Here is a 14085-nt window from a genome sequence, read left to right on the forward strand (position 1 = left end):
CCTGGTTCCTGATGTCCCCCAAGCTCAGCCAGCCTGTCAGTGTGGCATTTGCAGGTGACCTGAGGCCTAAGGGAGATGCCTTCCCCACTTCCCTGGGCCCTGAGTGGGTGCAGTGAGCCATGCAGACCTGTGATGTGATGAGAAGTGACACTGACCTGGCCTGCCCTGTCCTGACTGGACCCCCAGCCCAGGGCTCCCCCAAAAGGCCTGGGCTATCTGTTGCTCTTGGGTCCCTGGTGCCCTCTGAGAGCCTGAATATCAGTAAATGAGGTTTCCTGAGAACCACTGCTGTTCTTCCCACACCCCTGCACCTATCTGGATCCTCTCCGGGCCCCACCCAGCTCACATGGGGCTCTGAACTCACCAGAACTGTAGGGATCACCAGGGACAGACATGCAGAAGGCAGAGCCTGGGGTGCTGTAGGCTACAGGGAACCTGAGCATCTGAAAGACCCTGAACACCTGGGGCACCTGGTGTACCTGGGCCCTGGAGCACCTGGGTATCTGGAAGTGCAAGGAGTGCCACAATATGCAAATGATATTCTGGGCAGCAGACACAGCAGAGGAGGTCAGGACCCCACAGGCTGGAGGAGGCAGCCTCAGCAGGGGCTGGGGTGGCTTCCCTGGGGCCCAGCACTGCAGGGCAGTTTCTGGTCCTCAGTGAATTTAGGTTCCGGAGGCTGAGTGTCCCCCCAGCACACCCTCCTCCGGGGGCATGCTGGCGGGTCCTGCTGGTGGGCGGGAACTCAAGCACGGCCTCCTACCTGCAGAAGGTTTGGGTTCAAGCTGCCCTTGGTTCCAACCCAGCCCCACCCATGGACCCCCAGCATCCCTGCAGCCTCCGTCCTGAGAGCTGCCCAGCACAGACCCTCCCCTGGCACCCACTGGGTCTGAGCAGCCAGTCGAAGAGCCCCAGGACTTGAGGACATCCCTGTCAGCCCCTCCCCAAGGACGTATCTGAGAAAGGGTCTGGGGTAACCCCAAGCTGAATCACCTTCTCGGGAAAGCACCTCGATTCCTGAAGCTTCCTGGAAATGACCAGCCTGGGCACAGCTACCTGTTGGGGTCCAGGGCCCTGACAAACACCTCAGGGGCCAGCCAAAAGGAAAACCCCTTCCTGACCTCAGAGCTCAGCTCAGAATGGAGAGGCGCGTCTGTGTCCTGAATGTCCAGGAAACCAGGTGGCTAGGGACTGGGGGCAGGAGTGACGGCCCCAGGCCCTGGTCAAGCCCCTGGTGGACTGGCATCATGGACCTATCTACTCAGCGGGTGTGCCTGCCCTGGACAGTCCCCTGCAGCTGCCTCGGGGCAAGCGTGGAAGGGCTGGTGGCCAGTTCTGTCTAGGATGAGCCCCTGCCCTGCCCCACCACAGTGTGTCTGTCCAGCTGGAGGGTCCCACACTGGCTGAGTCCAGATCTCAGTACAGGGAGGGGCAGGGGCCCCCTCGAGCAAGGTGAGGGGGTGGGGGCTGGGTGGGGAGCTGCTGTGGCCGGAAGCCCTTCTGGGAACAGGGTGGCCTGTGGGCCCTTATCTGAGGTTGCACAGATGCGGTGGACTCCAACCCCAGGGGGCGGCACTGTGGTTTTCCGGAACAGATGGAGCGCCTCTCTGGGGTGGGGTTTCCACAGGGAGCAGCAAGGGTCCTGAGCAGGCCTGGGCAGAGTCTCACCTTGGGTTCCCCCTCAGGGCTTGGTGGCCCGGAGGTCAGGCCTGGCCGCCAGGCTCTGCAGGTGGGCCCAGGAAGCTGGGCTGAGGGTGGGGGCTGGGTCCTCCCAGCAGTGCCAGCCCCTGCCTCTTCCCATGCCCACCCGTCTCTCTCCTCCCAGCTGGGCTTGCTCAGGCCTCCCGTCTAAAACCTGTGGCGGCAGCCTCTGCACTCCCGCACCCTGGGGTCTCCACCTGGCCCTCCGGCCGCAGGTCTTGTGCCCGCAGCCCCACACCCGCCCTGTGCACCTGAGCTCTCAGGAATCCCAGAGGTGAGCCCCTGTGTACCCCCTTCCCTACTCTGTGCCCTCTGAGCTGGGACACCAGGGCCGGGCCAAGCTGGCAAATCCTGGGGTTCCAGGGGCACCACAGAGGCTGCCTGGGAAGGAGGGGGAAGTGCAGAAGCAGGCAGAGCTGGGCACTGTCCCTGTCCTGCCCACCCGGCCTTGGAATCCCCCACCCCCACGCTGACTTTCCCAGTGCTGTCACCCGACGGTCCACCCACGAGGAGTTTCCACGCTGAATCAACACTGAGTCACAAGGCCCCTTGGGACCTGAGCGTGGGCGGCGAAGGCCCACGGACCTGACTCCCAGTCCCACCAAGGCAGCTGTGAGCACCCCATGTGCCCAGCCTGTGGGGGTGGGGCAGTCAGGTGACCCAGGTGAGAACAAGTCCCAAGGAGAGCCGGCCTTCCCAAGTGGGGCCAGGTAGGGGGTTGGCCAGACTGCCCATCGGGACTGGGTGGCAGTGAAGATCAATGAGTCAACTCGGGGGCTCTCCAGGGCCGCATGCAGGTGGGAGGGTGCATGGGCACTCCGGCACTGGGGCTGCAGGAGGGACGCCAGGTATGCTAGCACCCGGAGGCCGCTGCTGCTGAGACATGTCTCCACAGGCCCACCTGCCTGCCCTGCATAGCCCTGGGTGCCAGCCCTGCCAGGAGGCTGGGAGCCCGCTGCTCACCTCCACTGGGCAGGACCCAAGAACCACGCCCTGAGGGAGGGGGGGCGAGCTTGGAGAGAGGTGGGGGCTAAGAGCGGACCATTCAGAGGCTGTCTCCCACCACCAGGAAGTGCTGGGTATAGAGACTGGCCTTCCCCGGGACTGCGGCCTGAGTGACACTAGGGTGGGTACCCCGCAGGGGCCAGCAGGCTCTGCAGCCAGCCCAGAACCCAGAGTCCAGAGCAGCAGTGACCCAGAGGCCAGACACAGGCCCTGGACCCAGCTGTCCCAGGTGTGTGCCCCGTAGACTTCCAGGGGCAGGGGGCTGCGTAGGGCAGCACAGGGGCACAGGGGGCAGGGGTCCAGCACGGTGCCCCTCGTCCGGGACGCCTTCCAAGCCCTGTGGTGTCTGCTGAGCACTTGTTCAGGACTGGGCTGGACTGGCCCTGATGTCTGTGCTGCCCACTCCCAACCAGGGCAGGAGAGGCTGTGGGCCCTGGAGGGGGGAGGCCCCGGAGTCCGCGTCACACCTCCCTGTCCCCCAGCACGCATCTACTCGGCTCAGAGACAAGTGTTTATTGAGTGCCGCCCGCAGCCAGTCCTGTGCTGGACTCGGCGCACCGTGGGCGCAGCTCCTGCTCTGGGGTCCAGGGCCCACAGACCTCACCCCACAGGGCCCTCGAGGTGGGGAGGCGGCCGCAGTCGTGTCTGCCTCCCACTGGGTGCGGCCACAGCTGCTGCCTCTCCTTCTTTTCTGGGGGGCCCATCACTGTCACCACCCCCCACCCACTTCCACCATTGAGGGAAGCAGGGCCGGGCCCAGAGGTGGGGCCCTGCAGCAGGGCGCCGAGCCCTTGCTCCCAAAGGTAGGCTCTGCAGGAGCTCACAGGAGGGTCTGCCTCGGCCGTCTGGCAGGGGACCGCCAGGCCTCACGCCCACAGGTGCCCCCGCCGGCCCTTGTCCTCTGACAGTCGCTCCCCTCGCTCTTCCTCAGGGAACTGGCAGCTGCAGGCGTCCTCGGCCGCCGGCGGTGCCTCCGGGAGCAGCTGGACCTCTGCGGAGGGGCTGCAGTCAGCAGGCAGGCTGGGGGCCGGCGCCCCCACCCCAGGGCTCAACTGACCTGGAGGCCATGCTTGCGGCCTCTTCAGCTGCCAGATGTGCAGGCCAAGCTGGGTGGCGGTCAGAACCAGGACGCAGGCCACCATGGTGAGCAGCACGACGGCCAGCAGGCCGCGAGGCTCGGCGGGCGTCAGCCCCGGGCTGCACACGGCATTGTGCGTCCTGTTCCCAGGGAACATGGTGGGGAACCCAAAGCGGGAGCAGCTGGGACACAAGACACGGAGCCAGGTCAGCCCCACCCTCCAAGCAGGCCCTGCACACAGCCGCTCTCCCCCAGCTGTCTGGGGGCGCCATACCAGAAGGGTCAGGAGAGGCCCTGCCCTGAACAGCCCAGCCCCCTGGAGGGCCCAGGACTCACTCTGCCCAAGGTTTGCAGCGGCCTTCGTGGCCCTCAGAGAAGGTCCCTGTGGCACAGTCCACACACTCGAAGCCGAAACTGAACTTCCCTGGAGACAGACAGGCAGACAGGCTGCGGGGTGGCTGGGGGTGCAGTGGGGGCCATCTGGGGCCCAGGCCCGCCGGAGAATGACCACACACACCTCATCCGCTTGACAGAGGTCTCTGATGCCCCAGGACCTGGACCTGGGGTGCACCAGCGCCCTGTGGGCCCCGCCTAGGGCTGGCGTCTGCGGGTGCCTGGGTTGAGCGGAGGCTCCCTGGACAGATGCGGATGGGGGGTGGGGGCAGGAGAGCAGGAGTGTGGCAGAGGGGAGGGGAGGGGAGCGGAGAGGCCGCCTGCTGCAGGCTGGAGGTTCTGGGGGTGCCGGGAGCAGGTGGCAGTGGGGCAAGACCAGGTCGGGCCTTACACTTGGTCCACTGGGCTGAGGGCAGGAGGCCAGTGAGGGTCCTGGGGAGAGGGGGTGAGGCTGGCACCCCTGTGGACACTAGATTCCCCCCAGGTCCAACCTCACACATGCCCCCAGTCAGCACTCCTCCCAGCCCCCTGGTACTCAGCCAGGCTACTCCCACCAGGAAACAAGCAAAGGAGGCTGAGAGGCTCTGTCCAGAAAAGGGGTTGGCCCAGGACACAGGGGACTGTCCGCCCAGAGGACATGTCTGCATGTCCCTGCCTTGCACTTCCCTCCACACCCTCCTGCCCCTTGCTGCACATCTGCTCCTGTGAGCTCTCACTGGGTCCCCAAACACCCTGGCCAGCTCCTGCACAGGCACCAGCGATTTACCTTGAGGCCGAACCCCCTGGCCAGGTGGGCATGGGTGGTGCTTGCAGACCTGGCACTGCGGGTCTCCACAGTGGTACTCGGGTCGCACACACACGCAGCTCTGCTCAGGACAGACTTCGGCTGGACAGGAGACAAGCCAGCCTTCTCAGCAGCTGGCAGGAGCCCCTGCCTCCCCAGGCTCCCACAGCCGTCCAAGGGAGCAGGTCTGTCAGGGCAGGGCAGCCCCTGGCCCCCACCCTCAGGCTGCTCCAGGAGCCAGAGAGAGCCTGTCTGGGAGCTGGGGCCCTGGCTGCGCCCAGTGGTGTCCCTCCTCCATGGGTGCCCAGCTCTTCTGCCCACATGGCCTGGCTGTGCTCATTCCCCTTACTGCCCTGAGGCTGCTCCCGACCACGGTGGCTGGACGCGGCACGCTGCCAGAAGCTGTCCCTGCTGGACAAGGCAGTCGCCCGGGGACCCACGCCCCTCCCCTTTCCATCCCGCACTGCCTACAGCTGCCAGCACCCCCAAGGCAGCCTGGGCACCGCATCTACCACACTGAGCCCCCCTTACCGTCCCCCAGATCCCAGCAGGGTGACGCTGGGGGAGGCTCCCTGCAGTGTTTGTCCCCAGACTGGCACATTCCATCTGCTTGGAGTCAGGGGTGGGGGGCTGTGAACACTAGCTGGGGTGGCCTGCTTGATGGCCAGGGGCTCACTACCCACTCAGGGGAACCGGGGCCGCCCTCCAGCACCTCCGGACCCCAGACCGTCTCAGGAAGGCTCTGCACCCGTCTCCCCTGCCCCTCTCTGGGCCACTGGCCTGAGCTGGGCCCGCCTCTGCCTCTCCGGGATCGCCCCGGGATCCAGAGCTCTGGAGCCGGAAAGTTTGCCCGCCGCCCTGCCGGGGTCTGAGCCGCTGCCCCACTCTGTGCGCCGCGCCTTACCCGAGGCGCACGAGCGGCAGCAGCGCGCATCCGTGCCCGTCCCGAGCAGGAGGAGGCCGGGGCCGCAGAGCGGAGCCCCGGAGCAGCTCTGGCCCAGGCCGAGGGCGCACAGCAGGGCGACGCCACGCAGAGTCAGCTGCGCGCCCCTCGTCCGCATGGCCCCCAGCGCCGGAGGGAGCGCGGGGATTTTAGGGGGCCTCGGCCACGCCCCCAGCCGGCCACGCCCAGACCCCGCCGCGCCCCCGCCGCGCCTCGGTGAGCGGGAGAAGCCGCTCGGTTTAAAGAGGAGCCCAACCCAGCAACCGAATCGGGGACGGGCGGCGGGCAGAGGGTCTGCGGGCGGAGCAGCTCTGTGTGGCAGTGGCGGGCCCTGTCTTTACACTCTGTCCAAACCGCAGAACGCACAGCTCGGGTGACGGTCAGGGTGGTGATGGCAGCCCGCCGTACCAAATGCACCGCTGTGCGAGGAGGGGACGCGGTGTGGGGGAGGAAGGGGGCGCAGGGGGCGCAGGCGAGAGGGTGGGCGCGGGGGAGCGGGCCCGCCGGGGAGGGAGCCGTGGGGTATCCCTGTACGTTCCTCTCCATTTTGCTGTGAACCTAAAACTGCTCTAAATAAAGCCTGTAACTTTTAAAAAGTCAGTGGAGCCCTGCAGGACCTCAAAGGGACAGGGTCCCAAAGCGCAGGCTGAAGCTGGCGGGGCGCACCGCGGAAGTCAAGGAGGCCACGTATGGGGGCCCCTTTGGCCCAGAAACTCCTGTCCGGAGCTAGATACACCCTCACAGAGCGTGTTGTGGGGGGACGCTGGGCACAGCCCTCATTTCCAGTCCCGGGTCTGCAGGGGTGGCAGGCAGCACCCTGAGTCATCACAAGTTGGCAGTGTCCACAGGGTCTGGTGCAGGGCCCCCCCCCCAAGGATGGAGCTGGCCTGGGACTGCCCCTTCGCTGCACCCCATACCACCTGCAGCTTCCGGGCGGGATGGAGAGCTCCATGGTCTCTTAAAGATCTTCTCTGACAGGTGAAGCTTAATCCTGCCTCATCACTTGGAAGATGAGCTGGCTCTGGTAACTGGCTTCCAAAGAACAGGGTAGGGGCAGTGAAAAATCCTCTTCACAGTGGAGAAGCCCGGCCACCACCGAGGTGAGTGCTGAGGGGCTGCCGCTGCTGTGCACCCACACGTATGATATGAGGAGGCACCCCACCTCTGTGGTATTCTTTACAGATCTCCGTAACTCAATCTTTTCATGAGAAAAACATCAGAAAAAAACCTATTTGTCATTTATCTTTTAATTTTGTATATAGCAAAATGTTTACCTCTTTTCATTCATGATTTGTGTAAATTCTTTACATTTCAAATTTCTTTCATCTCAGAGTCTATGTGATGTCTGACTAATGATCTTGAAGAACTTTAGACTCATGAAAACAAAAACAGACTGAGCTGGGTGAATGTAGTGACCACATTGTTTTTTCATGTGAAACCTACATAAGAGTGTATATCAATAATACCTTAATAAAAAAAAAATCTCTCACCACCAGGGGTGGTGGGATGATGTCGTGCTCTTTGAAGCCTCCAGACCCCGTTCCCCCCACGCCTGTCCACGAGGTGGCCCTGCCCACCGATCCTCAGGGATCCGGGCACTGAGCAGCCTGGGAGCCCATCTGGGAATGGGGAGGAGCACCCGCTTCCTGGGTCAGTCCCCTCCACTTGGATAATCAGGCACACACACTTGCAGGTTGCAGCAGGGCAGACGCCCTACCCACGGTCCAGAGCCCCAGGGAAGCCCCCTTGCGCCCAGCCGACTGCTCCTCAGGACTTGGGAGGGGGCGCTGGCCAGGTGGCAGGCCTGAATGCCCAGCCAGTTCCGCCTCCGACCTCCCACGACAAGCCCAGCTGTCCAGAGGGTGTTGGGGGGCCAGCCCCTCACAAAGCTCCGGAGCAGAGAACTCAGCCCTGGATTCACTGTGAGATGGTCCCTTGTCTAAGGCTCAATCTCCTCAGGTGGCGCCAAGGGGCTCTGGGGCCCTGCCTCCCCAAGTAAGCCTCCCTAGATTGCTTGGCCTTATTTCCCAACCCTGCAATTGAAGTTTGGCGCAGGGGAAACTGGTGAAGACTCCTGAGAATTCAGGGAGGCGGGGAGTGGGCAGTGGTGTCTCAGGAATGTGGCCATGAGTGTCCACGAGCTGGTGCTGCAATGGCTGTGATGTGGACAGACCCAGGAGGCCTGCGGCCACCACCTCACTGACTGGGCAGTGGGCTTATTCTGAAGGGTAAAGGCAGGAATTGGCAGCTTGTGACTCAACTGTTGTTCTCAAGTCCTCTTCTTCTGAGAAGCACACAGGCCAGTAGGAAAGGGTGGGGGGTGCTCGGGCAGCTAGGACTCCCGGCTACCAGGGACCTGGGGAGTCAGGTGAAGCTCTCGGGTCTGGGGAAGGCACCCGAGGTCTCCGTTCTGCTCCTCCATGGGAAGGGGTCTGGACACTGGGACAGAAAGGGGGGGCCTGTCTGGCCGTACCTGGATGCCAGGTAAGGTGCTGTGCAGTTCTGGGCCTTCTGTCACTGCAGGCCTGAAAGGATGGGTCTGTGCCCACACAGGGTCACCCTGATTCTGAGAAGCACCCATACACTGTGGGCCCAATAAATTCGATAAATCCCCTACAATGGTGTTTGTCTGATCATGGCCCATGTCAGTTGCTCCTTCTGGAAGCAGGGACAGAGTCAGAACCTTCTGGAATCGGTTTGGGGAGGGGTGTGGTCAAAGGTGGCAGGGAAGGCAGCCGGGCTGGCTGGGAGAATTCCAGGAAGATGTGCCCTGGAGGGGTTCTGGGGTGGGAGAAGCTGGCCCCTCCATCCTGCCACCCACGGTGGCACGCAAGTCACAGGGCCATGGGGAGGGTGGCTTGTGAGTAAAGCCCTCAAAAGGCAGGAGTGACGGCAGCAGCGTCAGGGCCCACGCCTGCCTTCCTGCCCTGCCGCGCCGGAAGGCCCCTTCCGGGGAGGCCACAGGCTGCGTGGAAGGGCAGAATTTCTGTACCAGGCAGGGCGCGAGGGGTGATTTTTATCTGCTTTTCGGTATTTCCCAGGGTTTTATGAGCGGGTGTCTTTGCATCCTTTATCACAGCTCACACAAGTAACGCATGTGCAGGCAGGGGTGGGGCCAGGGTCCAGGCGGTAAACCAGCGGGGAATCCATGGAGATGAGGGTCTGACAGGGTCCTGGAAGGGCCGGTGTGGGCACACCATCAAGCACCCATGGGCCCAGGGGCGGTTCAGCTCAACACCCAGGTCTGGGCTCAGGCAGGGCCTGGAGTGGAGAAAGTTTGGGATTTTTCAGCAGAGATGGACACGGGGCAAGAGGGATGGGGAGTGTGCTTAAGGGGCAGTGTGGAAGCAAAGAGGTGACCAATTTCCTCCATCCAATGGCAGAGACGGACCACAGGGCAGGGGCAGGGGGTGTCCTGGCCAGGGGAACAGCTGGAGGTTTGGGAAGGAAGCCCTTCCCCATGACCTTCGACTTTCCAGGCCCCAAGGACTGGCCCCTCCTCCCCTGCCCACCCTCATGGCCCCTCTATCAGGTCCACGGCCTCTCCAGGCTGTCCTGGGGAGCATCGGCCCCAGACCCGGGGTGCCAATTTGCTGCCCGACCCAAGCGCAGGATTGCCCTGTCGTGCTCACTGATGAGCCCACGCCAGCAGCTCGCAGGGACCCAGGAGCGCACGCTCACCAGACGGGCCAGCAGTGGGATCGGGGTCCGCATGGGGGACGGACGGGCATCCAGTGACTCTGGGGACAAAGCTGCCCAAGGACTAAGGCGGGGTGGGGAGGCGCTGAGGCTCTGCCATACAGACCGGGAGCCTCCACACTGCACAGAGGGTCAGAGCGCCTGGCCTGCAGGGCCGCAGCAGTGGTGCTGGGCACCTGCCAGTGGGCATGATGCCCAGCAGGATCAGCCTGGGGGCTGAAGACCTGCCCCTGCTTGGCCAGCTCAGGAGGCACTTGCCCAGTGCCCACAGCGGCTGGGTCTTTCTGTCTCAGGGCCTTTTACTCGGAGCTGCCTGTTTTCATTCACACCTGGAGACACCAGGTTTGCCCATTCAGAGACCAGAAGGCACCCAGCTGGCCTCGGGTGCCTCGGGGGGCCTGCGGGCATCGGTGGGCATTCCTGGGGTTCACCACGCAGTAGCTCTCACAGGACATGGGGTTTGAGGGGCCAGAAGAAGGAAGAAGGGCAATGACCCAAAAGCCCCCCTCAAGTGTTCTGGCCCAGGAGCCCCGGCCCCACCCTCAGGCCTCCCACCTGGGTTTGGGGTCTCACCGCAGCAGCAGCTCCGGGACTTGCCCAGCAGGCCCCCATCACTGAACCTCCCAGGATAGTAATTCTGGCCCCACCCACTGGCAGGTACTGGGATGGGCCCAGAGACTGGGGCAGGACAGTGGCCCGGGGGTCTGGCGTGGTCTGCTTGAGGCCCCTAACCCACAGCCTGCCCTAGTCAGAGGTGCACAGCCCCCAGCCCACTGGTGCCAGTCAGAGACCCATGTGTGCCAACATCGTTTATTGGGAAGAGGGGTGCCACCCTGGGCACGGGTATGCATGGCATACATAGCAGAGCCCAGGAGCCAGCCCAGGAGCACCTAAAACGGTGCAGGGCGGGCAGTGGGCAGCAGGATGGGGAGCGATGGGTGATGGGGTGACTAGGGTGAGACAGTGGAGGTGTGATGGGGTGATGTGACACAGGGTAATGGGGTGATGGTGACGGGATCTGGTGGTCTGTGCCTGGGGATGCCACTGCCCCTCGAGGTCAGGCAGACTGTTTGGGCCCCTGGCACCGGCTCTCACCCCAGCAGTCGCTGCTCAGATCTTGGCCAGCGTGGAGTTGGCATCGGCCTGCTCCTCTTGGATGGGGGTCCGGAAGCTGTTTCCCCCTGGAAAAGAGGAAAGAGTGAGGGATGGCAGGCAGGAAGGGGTCTCACCCCTCCGGGAGGAGCCTGAACTGAGCTCAGATGGGCACTCACCTTTGGGTGGCAGCCGCCAGGCCCTGTGGTGCAGGAGCAGAGCCAGAGCTGTGGCCACAGGAGCAAGCAGGCCCAGGCCCAGGCCCAGGATGGTGGCCAGCTGGGGACCTGTGGGGAGGCAGGCCTGTGAGGGGGGTCTGCCCAGGAGGGCCCCAGCGAGGCAAGGCAGGTCCTTCCTCCCACACCCAGCCCCATTCTGGGTTGGCGAGGTCCCCTTACCCCTGGGGGGCTCTGTGGGGGGTGTGGAGGGCTCCCAGGAGGCCCTGGGCCAGGCAGCAGTGGGCTGGGTGGTGGGGTGCCAGTCTGGGGGGCCCTGGGTCTCCCGGGACGGTGTGTCTGGGGGGGTCCTGTCCTCACAGACGGTGTCGGAACTCCCGTTGGCTGGCCTCAGTGTGCGCTTTCCTGCCAAGGTGCAGCTGACGGGCAGAGGTGCTGGTCAGGCCGGAGCCCCCACTCCTCCCCTCTCGGTGGTCAATGCGTGGGAATTCAGCCCAGGCCCGCCCAGGAACCTCAGCCTAGGCAGGACCCCTGTGGCCTCCTGCCACTCCCCTGGTCGTGCTGCGCCCCACACAGGCTCCTTCTGGTCTACCTGCACCCTCACAATGTAAGCCCTCCAGGGACAGGGCCTCCCGCCTGGACGAGTGAGGGGCTCACACACCTTCGGGCTGGGGGCTCACAGACTCCACTCTGGCCCAGCAGGAAGGCCAGTGGGAGGAGGCTGGGCCCAGGCTGAGTGGGGAGGTCAGGGCCACTGTGGGGGGCAGAGGCCAGTGTGCTGCTCCCAGGACCCCAGTGCCAGCCCCTCTAGCCTGGGACTCACTTGGTCCAGGGCCTGCAGGCCTGGTTGTTGCCTGGGGAGAAGTGTCCTGGGGGGCACGGGGCACAGTCTGCAACAGAGGTAGCGGGGCAGGCTCAGCCCATCTGCTGCCGCCGCGGGTCCTGAGGGCTGCAGCTGTGGAGGACCAGGCGCACCCCCCACAGCTTCCCAAAGCCCCGCCTGCACATCCCGCCCACTCGCCCTGACCTGAGAGCCTCCTCCCCACCGTGGCACCACCTGTTTGGGGGAGGGGCACTTGGCCCAGTCTTGGGGGTGGGAGGGGTGACAGCTTGTGATGTGGGCAAGGTGCTTCTTTCACCTGGTTCCCAAGGCCCCGGGCCCCTGGTGCACACACTGCCCTGCACCCCGCGCACTCACCCACTCCACGCTTGTAGCCATCCTGGGGCTGGGTGCCCGGCCTGCAGCGGCAGACGGTGTCCCGCGTGGCTGTGCATCTCTGCTGGGGCTCGCTCCCACTTTCTGGGGGTCAGGGGGGTGGGCACAGTTTGCTGGGAGGCGGGGGCTTCAGAGCAGGCTGGAGGACCCAGGCCAAGCTTCCTCCCACAGGCCAGCCACCGCCTTGCAGCCCAGTGGCTCCCGGTTCTCTCCGATCCCTGGACCCCATGTTTCTCCTGGCCACACGGCCCAGGGAGGCTCCCCGCCAACCTGCAGCAAGACCCTCCTGGCCTTCAGCTCCCTGGTCTGCCCCCCATGGCCACGTGGCCTGCACATGCTCCACCCGACTCCACGTGGCCCCGGCACCCCTGGGAGGAGGCGGCGGCTCCAGGGGTGCATCTGCTCCTCGCAGGACCCCTGGGCGGAGCAGGCCCCTCTGTGGTTTGGGGTTTGCTCTGTGGTGAAGGCCCGCGGCCTCCCATGCCCATGGGTGCCAGGCAGGAGGGCTCACTCTGGTTGCACTGCGTGCACGGCTTGCAGGCCTCGTAGTTGGGCGCCTCGTTGTAGAAGCCAGACTCACAAGGGCTGCACACTGTGTCGCTGTGGCCGCTGCAGCGACTCTCCATTCCGTAGCCTGTGGCAGGACGCAGGCGGCCCTCAGCATGGCCCGGCCACCACCCTCCACACCTGGCCTCGGGCTGGCCCGCTGGCTCCAGGCCACCCACCCTGTTATCCTGAGTCCACTGCCTCACACCTGTGCCCTGTAAACCCCATCTGTGTCCCCATGTCCATCTGCATGGCCCCGTCCCTCTGTGCCCGGCCCCCAGCCCCATGTCTCTGCAGCCACTCCTCCCCAGCTCTGGCCCAGCCACTCACCTGCCAGGCACTCGTTACAGCACCTGTTGCCTTCAGGGTAGGTGTTCCCACCACAGCTGAGCCGGGCCGCGGCGCCCAGCACAAGTCCCAGGAGCAGGAGGGCTGAGTGGGGCGCCCTGGGCCACCGAGCCCCCACACACATCCTCGTCTCCACTGGCGGCGCAGGAGTCTGGGGTTTTTCCTTGCAGGATGTGGCTATAAGGGCTGCGGGGGAGGGGGGGAGGGGGGAGGAGGAAAGAGGCCCCAGGTAGGGCTGGTGACCCCGACCTGGGCTGGTGGCAGGAAGGCAGGTTGTCTGGGCAGGACCCCTCCAGGCTGGGGGCTTTTCTTCTGCCCAGGGCCCCCAGCCTCTCAGCAATGCCACTGACCTCAGCCAGCTCCCAGGCACCAAGCTAGACCCCTCCCACGGTGTGCAGACCCTGGGGCAAGGGAGGACTGTGGTGCCCAGCCCCGCCACAGCTGGGCCAGGCTCCCAGCCCGTCTGCCCTGCACCCCCACCCTGGACCCTCCCACCCCCATCGGCTGGGGAGGTGGGGCCCCACTGGCCAGGCACCCTAGTTGCCCCCCTGCCCTGCCCAGCCTGGACCAGGGTGGTCTCAGGACCCCTCCACATGATTCACCCTCTCTGGGCACCCACCCTCCCCGCACAGGACAGGCCCAATAGGAGAGGATGGCTACCCCTGCAGGCCCCACTAATGCCAATCCTCAGCTCCTCAGCAAAAGGGTGCCCGGAGCATGTGGGTGAACTGAGGCAACACATTGGTTCAGAAGACAGGCCCCCTCACAGCCTGGACCTTCTCGTGGACATCAGGTGCAGAGGAATGGTGGCGCCCAGGCTCCAGTGTGTGGTCACCAGTCCAAGTGTCCAGTGCAGTGTCCAGTGGCTGTGATGGGCCAGATGTCCCAGGGCCGGTGGCCACAGTGAGGGCGCTGAGTGCACGTGCAGGGACCGGAGCGTATGCCTGAGCATGGCAGGGCTTGGGACTGAACTGTGTCCCCAGATTCATGTCAAAGCCCTGACCCCTGCCGTGGCCCTACTTGGGAGACAGGGACTTTGAAGCTGATTCTGTCCCTTCATGAGAAGTGGCAGAGACCCCAGGCGCACGCGGAGGGAAGGCCCCG

The 14085-nt window shown here is 64.7% G+C and overlaps 2 protein-coding genes and 1 long non-coding RNA gene across 11 annotated transcripts; 1 reads left to right on the forward strand and 2 right to left on the reverse strand.

Annotated features, from left to right (window-relative positions):
- The first annotated feature begins 223 nt into the window (after positions 1 to 223).
- LOC118911112 (uncharacterized) lies at positions 224 to 4314 on the forward strand. Of its 2 annotated transcripts, XR_005024348.2 has the most exons (5): positions 224 to 1268; positions 1826 to 1975; positions 2184 to 2827; positions 3638 to 3849; positions 3935 to 4314. It is a non-coding gene; the product is annotated as an uncharacterized LOC118911112 (long non-coding RNA). The 2 variants fall into 2 exon arrangements; XR_005024347.2 differs by lacking the exon at positions 224 to 1268 and having other exon boundaries at positions 1489 to 1975.
- On the reverse strand, positions 3205 to 6516 carry TNFRSF18 (TNF receptor superfamily member 18). 6 transcript variants are annotated; one of them, XM_036882806.2, is made up of 5 exons: positions 5866 to 6347; positions 4944 to 5063; positions 4121 to 4208; positions 3764 to 3966; positions 3205 to 3697 (listed from the first exon to the last, which is right to left on the reverse strand). In XM_036882806.2, exons 1-5 carry the CDS (start codon positions 6020 to 6022, stop codon positions 3573 to 3575), a joined length of 693 nt encoding a protein of 230 aa, XP_036738701.2. In that variant the 5' UTR covers positions 6023 to 6347; the 3' UTR covers positions 3205 to 3572. The 6 variants fall into 6 exon arrangements, 4 of the variants coding, with proteins under 4 accessions (XP_036738701.2, XP_036738699.2, XP_036738698.2 ...); XR_005024346.2 differs by having other exon boundaries at positions 3561 to 3697; positions 3764 to 3924; positions 4121 to 4609; positions 5866 to 6516; XR_005024345.2 differs by having other exon boundaries at positions 3561 to 3697; positions 4121 to 4609; positions 5866 to 6516.
- Positions 6517 to 7589: 1073 nt separating this feature from the next.
- TNFRSF4 (TNF receptor superfamily member 4) lies at positions 7590 to 13468 on the reverse strand. 3 transcript variants are annotated; one of them, XM_036882811.2, is made up of 8 exons: positions 12964 to 13465; positions 12599 to 12721; positions 12070 to 12171; positions 11695 to 11761; positions 11094 to 11290; positions 10875 to 10982; positions 10699 to 10784; positions 7590 to 9165 (listed from the first exon to the last, which is right to left on the reverse strand). In XM_036882811.2, the coding sequence occupies exons 1-7, from the start codon at positions 13103 to 13105 to the stop codon at positions 10714 to 10716; spliced, it is 810 nt and encodes a 269-aa protein (XP_036738706.2). In that variant the 5' UTR covers positions 13106 to 13465; the 3' UTR covers positions 7590 to 9165; positions 10699 to 10713. The 3 variants fall into 3 exon arrangements, with proteins under 3 accessions (XP_036738706.2, XP_036738707.2, XP_036738708.2); XM_036882813.2 differs by lacking the exon at positions 7590 to 9165 and having other exon boundaries at positions 9184 to 10784; XM_036882812.2 differs by lacking the exons at positions 7590 to 9165; positions 11094 to 11290 and having other exon boundaries at positions 9178 to 10784; positions 12964 to 13468.
- Positions 13469 to 14085: the final 617 nt, after the last annotated feature.

Source organism: Manis pentadactyla, chromosome 4 (assembly GCF_030020395.1).
Source record: "Manis pentadactyla isolate mManPen7 chromosome 4, mManPen7.hap1, whole genome shotgun sequence".
Taxonomy (NCBI): Eukaryota; Metazoa; Chordata; class Mammalia; order Pholidota; family Manidae; genus Manis; species Manis pentadactyla.